Source organism: Canis lupus, chromosome 14 (assembly GCF_011100685.1).
Source record: "Canis lupus familiaris isolate Mischka breed German Shepherd chromosome 14, alternate assembly UU_Cfam_GSD_1.0, whole genome shotgun sequence".
NCBI lineage: Eukaryota > Metazoa > Chordata > Mammalia > Carnivora > Canidae > Canis > Canis lupus.
In genome coordinates this window covers 23,289,713-23,301,953 of record NC_049235.1, presented here as the reverse complement: position 1 = coordinate 23,301,953, position 12,241 = coordinate 23,289,713, and the positions used below count along the sequence as shown (strand labels likewise).

The 12,241-nt window shown below is 36.2% G+C and overlaps 1 protein-coding gene across 10 annotated transcripts in view; it reads right to left on the bottom strand.

Annotated features, from left to right (window-relative positions):
• The window catches only part of LOC610321 (UBAP1-MVB12-associated (UMA)-domain containing protein 1), a 229,683-nt gene that overhangs the window by 119,584 nt on the left and 97,858 nt on the right, over window positions 1-12,241 (bottom strand). The window contains exon 5 of one of the 10 annotated variants that reach the window (XM_038556919.1): window positions 2,455-2,670. The exons of the other annotated variants lie outside the window; for them this stretch is intronic. Coding sequence (XP_038412847.1) covers window positions 2,534-2,670 — 137 coding nt within the window. The 3' untranslated portion in view covers window positions 2,455-2,533. Of the gene's footprint in view, window positions 1-2,454; window positions 2,671-12,241 lie in introns of those variants that run through there. 10 annotated transcript variants of the gene reach the window in all.

Genomic DNA, 12,241 nt, shown 5'->3' with positions numbered 1-12,241 from the left:
TTAAAATCCAATAATTCAAACTATCTAGTCTAAATAGCCTACATAAACAGTATAATTTTGAGCTAGAAAAGACATAAAAGATGTAGTGCAATCTTATGATGATGCAAACAATGAGGGCCACAAAATGTGACCAGACTAATTCATTTCCTGTATAAAAACAAACAAAACAAAACTGAAGCTACAAAGATCTGTGAAGTAAAACATGTAATAAAACATCAATGGTAGCATGGTCTATGAGAGAGAGACAGCGAGAGTGAAATGTCTACTACCACAAGAAGGGATAAATAAATTATGGTATCTTCATGCAAAGAAATATCATACAACAGTTTAAATGAATGAATGAAAGTTAAAATCAATATGATGAATCCAACAAATACAACATTGCATAAAGAAAGCAAATTGCAGCAGAATGCAAAGAAGTTAAAAGTTTACTTATATAAACTTTTAAAATAAGCAAAACCAAACCAAACATAGTTTGGAATTACATATTGTATGTTGGGGCAGCCCCGGTGGTGCAGCAGTTTAGCCCTGCCTGCAGCCCAGGGTGTGATCCTGGAGACCCGGGATCGAATCCCACATCGGGCTCCCTGCGTGGAGCCTGCTTCTCCCTCTGCCTGTGTCTCTGCCTCTCTCTGTAAAAAAATGTATCATATGTGGTATAAGAAAATGGGATGGAGATGAGTGGCTACCTCTCTGGGTGTCAAAGTTGTACTCAGGCAGCTTCCATGGTATCCATCCATACTGTTCTGTTTCTGAAGCTAATGGCAGGCATATGGATGCATGATGTATTAAGCTTTATAACTTGAAAGCTTTAATATTTTATAACAATATTGCAAGACTTGAAAAAAGAAAGAGACCCTGGGACACTTGGGTGGTTAGTCAGTTAAGTGTCTGCTTTCAGCTCAGGTCATGATCCTGGGGCCCTGGGACTAAGCCCCACAACAGGCTCCCTGCTCAATGAGGAGCCTCCTTCTCCCTCTCCCTCTAACCCACCCTCCTTCACTCATGTTCTCTCGTTCTCTTTTGTTTTCTCTCTCTCCCAAAGAAATAAAATTTTAAAAAAAATTTAAAAGGATTTTATTTATTTATTCATGAGAGACATAGAGAGTGAGGCAGAGACATAGGCAGAGGGAGAACAGGCTTCCTGCGAGGAGCCTGATGTGGGGCTCAATCCCAGGACCCCAGCATCGTATCCTGAGCCAAAGGCAGATGCTCAACCGCTGAGCCACCCAGGCATACCTAAATTTTTTTTTTTTAAAAGAGACCCATAAAAATTTTTCTTCCACTTTTGTCTTTTGAGATATTTACTATAAAAATTCTACATAAACAGAAAAATAACTGTGCAATCAAGAAGGGCTCAAAACCACTGGGGAGAGGCTATGATGTGAGGCTATGATGTTTTTGTTATCTTATCTCAAAATAAGATAACAAAAACAAACAAAAAACCCCAAGTAAGCGAACACTTAAATTTCTTTAAAATAAATCATCTTCCAGCTCCTTCCCTCAGTTTTTGCATGTTGATTTTTAAGAGTTGGTCCCAACCCCAGAGCCTTCACTCTGGGTGGACCAAAAGGAGACAGTATTGAACACAACAGACACCCTGCTGTGGCCTCTGCAAAGGTGGTGGTAGCAGGATCAAGTACAACTGAGATTCAGTGAGCACATATAGAGTATCAGGCACTGATAGCCTGGAGCTTTATCTGCATTCTCTATTCAATCTACACAACAACCCTACAGGGTGGGATTACTATCTTGTTCATTTCAGAGAGGCTAATGGACTTGCCAAGGCCACACAGCTAGCAAGAGGTGGAGCCAGGAGGCTAGCCAGACCGTTACACATAATCAGTGTTACTCTGCTTTTCTGTCTATCCCAAATTAGAATGATCAGATATCTGTAAATTAACTCATCTTCAAAAAAAGTTACTTCATTTACATCTGGCTCCGAAACATGTTCAATGACTTTACATCAGCTTTGCTTTGGCAACTGAAGTAGTTCCCCTTCTGCAGCACAGCACAAAAAACTTTATAGATCACTCTTCTACAAAACCACCTGTACTATGTCCACATGGTTGTCAAGGTTTAAAAATGAATACAGATAATAACAGAAGCAATTCCAAGGGGAATTTTTCTTTTGTGGGAGAGGATTAGATGGAAACATTGCAAAAAAATTAAAAAGGAGCACCATCTGGAATAATTTTACTTTCTCACATCTTGGATACCTCATAGTGTGCAACCGTGTCAAAAATAAAGGAGTAAGAGTCATGAAGTGGAAGAGTCTCAAGATCTCAGAATCTAAGAAGATATGTTGACTATACAATATAATTGATCATTGCTTATGAAGAGATACTCTCTTTAGATCTTGTTTTTTTGTTTGTTTTTACTAACGGATACATACACATCATTCATCTCTTAATACCTGTAGTAAATCCTCTCTCAAAGAAAGACAAAGTCTTATTTATTTAAGACAAAAAAGCTTTAATGCATATTAGTTTGCCACAGAACAGGTCAACATGCAGGTGTTCAGCCAAACTGGTCATTTCTTCTGGGGTGAGCAGTTCCCCTGCACCGTGGTGGGACCCAGGAATCCTGGGAAGACTCTCAGCACCAAGTAGCCTGGTGGCACCCAACTCTGGCTACACAGTAGAATCACCGAAAAACCTACAAGGAGTCCTGAGCAGATTATTTTTTTTTTTTTTTTAAAGATTTTATTTATTTATTCATGATAGTCACAGAGAGAGAGAGAGAGAGAGAGAGGCAGAGACACAGGCAGAGGGAGAAGCAGGCTCCATGCACCGGGAGCCCGACGTGGGATCCGATCCCGGGTCTCCAGGATCGCGCCCTGGGCCAAAGGCAGGCGCCAAACCGCTGCGCCACCCAGGGATCCCCCTGAGCAGATTATAATTCTACATTTGATTGGTAAAACCATAGAGTCTGAAAGATAAATACGGAACATTTTCTCGATCTTTGGTTGGGAAAGATTACTTACACAAGGCCCAGAAACATTATACATAAATGTAAAATTCAACATTAAAATTAAAAACTTGTTTATCAAGATACTCCTCCCATAGTGTGGGAGACAGAAGTGACCAGCACATACATCAGAGAGCAGGGCAACAACTATACCATCCTGCCACCAGAGGAGGATCAGCCCTTCTTAGCAAAGGAGACAATCCCGACCATCAAGAGAACCTGGATCGGGTATGCCTGAAGTCAGCCCAACCCACACAGGGGCTGTTTGGTCTGAGCTGACAAATGCCCTTTTTCAATTAAGCCAGGACAAGCTGGAGTTTCTGTCACTTTCTTCATAAACAGTCTTAAAGATACTCAGACCAGACCCACTTATACTTTAATTCTCAACTTCTCTGAATCCACCAACAAGCTCGCTTTTTGTCAGTCTACCACATGCCCTCACATTCCTGATTTTTTTTTACATTCCTGATTTCATTAAAACCTTAGTCTACAAAATTCTGATAATTTTGGAGTGGAGTTGCCACTTGCCTGGACTCACAAATAAATGGCTATCTTTTTATTTCTCAACAACTGTCTTCACCTCCAAGGGTCCTATTTCATTCCACCCACAGTTTTAGAGCTCACTGCTTCTCCGCAATCACTTTATATTCCTTGCTCTCTCCTTCACTTATTCCTGATTTCTTCAGTCCCCTTCTCCCAGGGCACAATGCTCTAATGCGTGTTACCTACTGAAAGTGACATGGTTGCCCTGTTTATTCATTTGTTCATCCAATACATTTATTCAGCAATAAATGTGTGCCATTGCCAGTACATGTGTTTCTAACTATCACCATACCTTGCCTCATAATCCCTTTAGTTGTCAATCATAAATCCTCCAAAATACTACATTCCTAAATTTTAAGTCTTAATAGATCACAGGAGTCCACCTTACACTGGTGGCCCCAGAAAGCCTAACATTACATACACTCTGAGCCAACACATTTTTACTTTTCATTATTTAATTTTAAAAGTTGCTTCTTATTTTGTACCACTCCAATTAAAAAGAAAAAAAAATCTTAAATTTTTCTGCAAAACTCTCCTTTTACTTTTAATAGGCTTGGAAATCATTTTGGAGTTTCCTTGCCAATGCGAAAGGCTTTTCCCTATGCCTGGCATAGGCTGGACTGCAGTGAGAGGCATGGAGAGAAGGCAGACAGATTTTTCTCCTTTTGCACACTGATTAAAAAAAGTGTCACCAGATGTGAAAAGGAAAATTTAGACTCAAAATTCTGAAATTTAATCTAGCAATAAAGAAGCACCAAATTCTTAAGACATAGTGCACTTCAGTTATCTGCCATAACGCCATTTCCTCCTTCAAATGTGCTCTTGATTAGAGAGTGCCTGCAACGTTTTTTACTCTGGTTAACAAGGTTTATTTTACTTCACTGAGTGCTATTGGTGAGGAAAAACCAGATTTCTTTGCTATAGGAGGAGCTGCTGGTGGTCAGGTAAGTGAGAAACCAAATAAGACTTTGCATTTAGTAAATGAAGACACTTTGCTTTACTGGTAACATTTCTGACAGAGTTTTTAAAAAGAATAAAGCATCTGTGTTTAAACCTCACATTACAGATGAAGAGATGCACATGCCACCCTGAACTGAAAAGAAATTATGAAGGGACAAAACAAGGCAAGTCTTAGGGGCCTGCTAAAGACTTGAGATTTTAATTTGAGACAGATCTGAAGCGATGAGAGGGTTTTAAACATAGGAGTGAGTGACATGATCTCCCTTACATTTAAAAAAATCACTCCAGCATCCATGTAAAAAAGATCATACGAATAGAAAAGAATATTATGCAGCTAATAAGTAAATTAGATAAATCTGTAAGTTACTGTGTAAAACATAAAGCTAAAAAGTCAAGATGAAGAATAGTATATGCAGAGTATGATCCTTTGTGGAAAAAAGTATATACACATCACACACAAACACACACACACATACACACACATACACACATACGCACGTGAACATTAGTGTCATATTATAGATTTCCCAAAATTCAGGGCTGAAGTAAATCCGCATGCCCAAGTTGTCCTAAACATACTTGACAGTATGTTTCATTAGGTATTAGTTTCAAATTTCAATTTAAATTCATTAAATTAAATTTTAATGAAATACAATTTAAATTAAGTTAAAAATTCAGTACGTCTCATTTTAATAGTGCTCCATAACCACATGTGGCGAGTGTCTACTTTATTGGACAAAACAGATCTAAATAACTGTAGAAAATACACAGGAAAGGTAAAACTTTTCTTTAAAGGTTTTCTTCTGAAATTCAAAATGGGAGTGGGGGCAGGATCTTCTACTTACCTCAGGCATTGTGGGATGTGTGTGCCACATATTATTTTTTTACATATACATATACATATACATATTATTATTTTTTCACATTACAAACTATTAACTACAAACAGGTAGTGTAGAGTCTTAACCCTTTTGGAGCCCCTTTAAAGATGAAGAATACAAACAGGAGTACAACATTAGATCAGTGAAAATGCATGTAGAATAAGAAAAATGACCAAAAGTTAATTTTAAGCAACTGAAAATACCACAAACATCACAAAATCAGAGAAATACCACCCCCCTTTTTATTAGTCAATCATCTGGCACACTTCTATAACGCTTTCTTCCTAACATTTTTTTACTGTGCACATTTTGACAAGTGGCAATTTTGTAATGTAATGTTCTGCACATAAAATTGAACAATAATTTGGTGTTTCTATTAATGAAGATATAGAAACCAATTGTTTGGAAATATATGTTGTAGAAAGCTCTAACCTTCACAACTCAGGTCAATTTTTAGGACCATTGTCAAATTTGGAGAAACTTCCACAAAATTTCTTTCATATATAAGCTGCAAAATTTCAAGACATTTCAGTTTCATATGCGGTGAGTTATCCCTAAATATTCTTTGAATTGAAGACACTTGTTAACTATAAAGCTCACTATAGACACACATTATTATAAAGTTTTATGTTATCTTTTTCCATGTTAGTATTTGGTGGTCAAATCAGCAAGAAACATAACTCTTTTCCCAAGGAATTCAAAGGATTCATTCCTCTTCCATAACCAGATTTTCAAACAATCCATCTTACTACTTATATTCAAGAGGTATCTCTTCTTCTCAATAAATTACTGCTATGGGGATAATCTGATTTTCTTTTGTACAGTATATTTTTGGAGAATAATTTCTACTTATTTCATCATTCACCTTGGTTGTTTTAATTTTATGTTCTATTATCTGAGTTTTCTCAGTTCTTTAATAAAGGTAAAGGTGAAAAAAATAACTCTTCATCTTTGTCTAAATTAGGAATCTGTGATTTCTCAGTTGTCTGACTGAAACATTCCAAAGCATCTTTCAAACTGAAGTTAAAGTTACGTATTCCCAGCTCAACTTCCTTCTAGTCAGATCCAAAGAATGCCTGTGATCACTCCAAAGCAATCCAGCATATGAGGAAATGTGATGGAAGGAAGGTCAGAGTAGAAAAGAGACAGCAGTCCTAACTGTGGTTTAAGTATCTTAAAATTCTCCCAATTTTGCAAAAACAATATGGCCATGTGAACATATATAGCCAGAGGGCCTCCCAAATCCTTGGAAGGGGCTGGTGTAAGGAAGGGGCCCTGAAACCTAAATCTAGCAAATTAGCTCCTGCTAAACTTGCCTCTGATTACAGGTAAACAAAGTAGTTAGAAGATCCAGTTTAAACCAAAGGTCCTTAATCTACCCCCCTAGAGGAGCTGGGTGTTCCCACCTGTTACTCCACTGCCCCACATACACATAAATATTCAATTTTAGGCTGAGTATACTTCTAGAAAGTCTCATAGCAGACTCTCATTTACGTTCCCTGACTTTCCCACATTGCACAGCTAGAATCGCTTAAGCTTTGTTTTGCCAAAACTGAAATTCATACAAGTTGAGATCTTAATTAATCAAAAACCTCTCTCAGAAACTTCTTCAGTTTCAGTTTTAACAATTCATTGTTTTGATTGATGCAACAACCCCCAGCCCCTCAGTCTCTGGAAACATCAGCCCCGTTTTAACATAACAATTCTAAAAGCCTCATTTGTCCCATATGTCCATAAGAAATCTTTCTCATTTATAACATATGGGCTAAAGCCATGATACATATAAGTGGGGTGGGAAATCGTCATCACAGAGCTCAATATTTTCATTAGTGGAAGTAATGTAACTAGTGCTACAACATAGGAAACAATATCCTGCTTGGCTATATCCATAAAGAGCTTGCACAGCATCAAACAGATCTACAGAGTAGGAGCCTCAACTGGCATTTAACACAATTAAAGTTGTCTTCCAAATTCATCTTCTATTTTTAATCTAGGGAGTTCCAAGGTCTTTTGGGGGGTCATTACTTCTTACTGAATATCTTATTGACATTATTTATTATTTCCATTTACCCTAACACACACTTGTAAGTCCAGCAATAAATTTCAAACAATTATTGCTTTCACCATGTTTTGTAAAATCTGAAAAATAGAGGCAGTTAAAAGCACAAACTCCAGAGTCACACTGGGTTCAAATCCTGGCTCAGCCACTTTCTACCTGTAATTTTGAGCAAGTCACGTAACTTCTCTGTACTTCAGTTATCTGTAAGACAGGGATAAAATAAAACCTACCCCATAGAGATGCTATGAGCATTAAATAAATTCATTTTCATAAATACTGAGAGCAGTATTTGACACACACCAGGGTTTTACACACATTAAATATAAGAAAAATAAGCATCCATGTGTAATATGAAATGGGGAGTAATCAGAGAAGCTTAAATCAAAATAGTCATACTAATTTGAGTGGAGTTTTACTATCTTCCATCATGTTACAAATTCCAAACTGCTAAAGACAGGTAATTCGAATTTAAAAGTACAAACATTTCTGAGCCAAATAATTTATACATTATCAATACATTCTCTGTCTCTGATCACAAGGTAGCCAAACATCAACAAGCAGCTTGGCTCAGTGGGGTTGAGTATATGCAAAATGGCCTCTAGCTGGGAAGCTTTAGACACATCATTTAATTTCTTGGAATTTCAGTTTCTGTGTTTGGGCAAATGGGTATAATACTATCTGAATTTAAGAAGTTTGCGAAAATTACATTATATGAAACATATATAAAGAGCTCTTATAGGGCCTGGCACCTAGCAGATGCTCAATAAATAGTAATTGTTACAGTTGCACTTGATCATTATCATTCCATTGTGTTATACTATATATTAAACGTCATTGCCTCTTACCATTCTAGCAGTAAAATACAAGAAAATCTATCTTTCCTATTCACTTTTGTTAAGACTGTCAAACATAATCAATGTCTGACCTTGTCCTGGACTAAGATTGAATAACACTGGTGAAAGAGATCCTTCATGGATATTTATGAATGCAAATGTGACACATAAGGTCCTTTCATTAGTACTTAATGTTATTAAGGTTTTAACAGAACTTAGATAATCTATCATAGAAAAGAATAATTAAATCTTAGATGTTTTCTGCATCACAGTTTCAATTTATATGACCTTCAGTGAGAACTTTCAAAAATCTTTATACTACTTTATGAACCTTTTCGTTATATCTGCATATTAGATCACAGCAAATATCAATGCCCAGTTTCATTTTCGAAAAATATGGGACTGACGATTTATGACTTGCCCTCCTAAACACACCAAGAAGGGAGTTCACATAATTTCTCACTATTTCTGGAGGAAGCCTTTGCCACCAGTACCGAGAATGCTATAAAATTAAATATTAAAGTCTCAAATCGCTAAATATTCTATAAGCTATGAAAAAAATACTTACCCATTCCCATTCCTGGAAAATGCATTAACTAATGTCCCTCAAATATTTTCCCTTGGATTAGGTGGAAACAGTTCAAACCCCAAGAAGACACATAGCTTTAACTTGGAATGTTGGCTGTTAGAACACGTGCTGCTGGAAAGTAATTAAACCACCTTGTATCCTCACTTAGTGAGATTATAAAAACCCAGAAAGGAGTCCTTCAAGGAAAAAATGTCAAAACTGTTTAAATTAATTTAGCACATTAAATTTCACGGTATTTATTGTGGAATTGTTACAGCCTTCATTTTAACTTCAAAAAAATAACTGATAAATATTTGCCTTGGAACTTCATACAATTTTTCTTCAAATCTATTGTAAAATACCAACACCAAGTATGGAAAGGCTACAGTTAGAATTTTTAAAAGCACTGGCAAGGGAAATTTCTGCAAAAGGAGGGAAAAATCCAAACAGCAAATACAGAAATCAATGCATTCATATTGATCTAAATGAAAAGAAGTCCAGAATAGAGGAAAATCATGTGTGATGGGATGTCTGTCACACAGCAATAAAAGTGGACAAAAAGAGATAATTCGGAATGTGGGAACCTTGGTAGTTCCTACACTTATTGATGACCATGCCTGACTCTAGAAGGGCAGAGCTAAATCCCAAAGTATTATTGTGGAAAATATTACATTTTTCCCCATTTCTTTCTAAATATAGAACAAAATTTTAAATTCATATATTAAAATGGTCTACTACTGTCAAAACAAAACATGATATATAGCATTTAAGCAGGCATAAAAAAGCAATAGCTATCACAAAAAATTTGGTAAATGGGTGAATCAGCATTTTGATTGTATTATCAATGTACCACCACAGCATGATGTTTAATACTTCGCTGTAAATAGAAATCCAAAGCTCACCTGACCTACTCCCATCCAACGGGGGAAAAATAATTCTGGCAGCTTTAACAAGATTGATTGACTAATTTATTTATTTATTTATTTAAAAAATTTATTTATTTATTTATTTATGAGAGACACAGAGAGAGGCAGAGACACAGGCAGAGTCGGAGAAGCAGACTCCCCATGGGGACCAGGACCCCGGGATCATGGCCCAAGTCAAAGACAGATGCTCAACCATTGAGCCACCCAGGTGCCCCAACTGACTAATTTATATTCCAATTCCAGGACTGGTCATTTAGTTTTGTTGCAGTAATTTCAAAATGTTGTTGCTGGTTCCATAAAGTTTCTCTAAGTATATATTTATGGAAAAATAAATAAATAAATATATATTTATGGACAGGTACTGAATTTGTAATATATTCTAATCCATTGAACAGAATTTGGTTTAAGGAATTATATCATATAACTGTATTACATAAATATATAATAAAATATAAATAATAAAATGCTTAACTTACATATAAAAGAAAACATAATGCATACTACAAAACCTATGCTTTGTTAGGTGATTACACCTTGTTTTCCTTTATGTGGCCCAGAAATAGCATTTCTCATATTACCTAATATTTTAATGGTTTAGATTTAATTACTATACTTTTTTTCCAAGAACAAATCTGCTCTTCCTTTAAGGAAAATTATCTGTTAAATTGAAAATAATGAAGGTCGAATTTTCAGTTATACAGAGAAACAGAGTTATTCAGCAAACGATAATGAAGACTTCCCGTTTTCCAAAACTTTGACCAAATGAGCTCAGTGATAAAGATGAAAGGACTGAAAACTTCCATCTTTACTTTGAGTGACTACTATGGAAGCCTTCCTGGCAGTTCTGATTAAATGGCTTATTTCTTGCCAAAAAATGTATTTCATCACTGTGAAGTATCAAAATAACCTAAGATTTGAAGCTTTTTTTTTTCTAAGATTTTATTTTTAAGTAATCTCTTCACCCAACGTGGTGCTCAAACTCACAACCCCAAGATCAAGAGCATGCACTACCAACTGAGCCAGCCAGTCACCCCTCAGATTTGAAGTTCTTCAAGTGGCACTGAGGAGTAGTAGAGAGAAAATTATCCTCTGCTGCCTGTGACCTCTACCAAGTTATGTGGTATGCTTGAACTTCAGCTTCCCCCATCCCTAAACCAATATAAAAGTGTTTGCCCTGCCTTATTGGATTTCTGAAAGAATCAAAATAAAGTGGCATGTATGAAATGTTCTGTAAGAAAGTGTTCAACAAACAGAGGAGTACTAATAGTAATAGGAAAAATAATAGTGATTATTCAGGGAAAAAAGCATTTAACTATAGATGGGTTTTCCAGGACTAGGACTCTCTGGGTTTAAGAATTTAAAGAATTATAAAGCAAAAAGTTGAGTGAACTTTCTAAAAAATTAACTTCAAAAAAATGCCAATACTTCTGAATAAAACAAGGCTAGAGTTTAGAGTTGTCCCCCACCCTAGGCCAGACATCAAAATATCTCTATTATAACATGGTCTAGTCTCCCATGGCAACTCCAAAACAGCAGGATTTATCAATGCGTTCCATCTCTATTATTTAGAAAAAAGTCCTCATGACCTAATAGCTAATGAAGGTTTCTTGTTACTCTTTCTCACCATGCACTCTCGGAAGCCACTTTGCTTCCTTAACAATCAACATCATTTCTAATTAGATATATTGAAGTACCTAAAATAAACATGGCAATAATTTCCAGTAACAATTTACACACACACACACACACACACACACACACACCATTTTTAAGAAGAAATATAAACATTTAAAAAATTCTTTTAACTCTTAGGGCTTTAATACCTGAAGATAGCAATAAAAAGGGGGATTGTGTGTGTAAATTGTACCAAAATAATGGGACATTTCCAAGTTTGCGTTTTGAAGTTCTTTAAACAAGGTGGCCTTTTTAGTGAGTTGAGATAAAGGTTTTGAACATTTTAGGGACAGAGCATTTGGCTGGCTTTCTGCCACTTTCTACACCAGATAATTTCAGTTGCTGCTGTTTCTCTCATATGGTTTTTATTCTCCCTCTAGGGAAGTCAATGCCTTTTCACTTGCAGGCAAATTTTACTGTAGCTCTGGTAACTACTTTACAAGGTGATAAGCATTCACAAGAGGCTTTTATTAGGCCGGTAGCTAAAGCAAAAAATACGTGCACATATTTAGACAACATGTGTGAAATGGAAAACTTTAAACATATGAGAGTTCCAAGTCTGCCTAAGTGCATATCCCATGAAAAAATATGGAAGCGGGGGAGGGAAGGGAGGAACATGCTAAATAGCCTATACTATACCTGAATTTGTATATTTTCGTTACCATTAACTCAACATAACAGCTTGTTTAATTAAGAATGTCAACTCAGCATCTGCTAACCCACTGCTATCTGATTTTTCCCAGACTTTGTTTCCCTCCATCACTTTTCCAAGTGATTTTGCAGACTTAGAATGGAAACGCCTGGGGCGTTTTGTTTTGTTTTGTTTT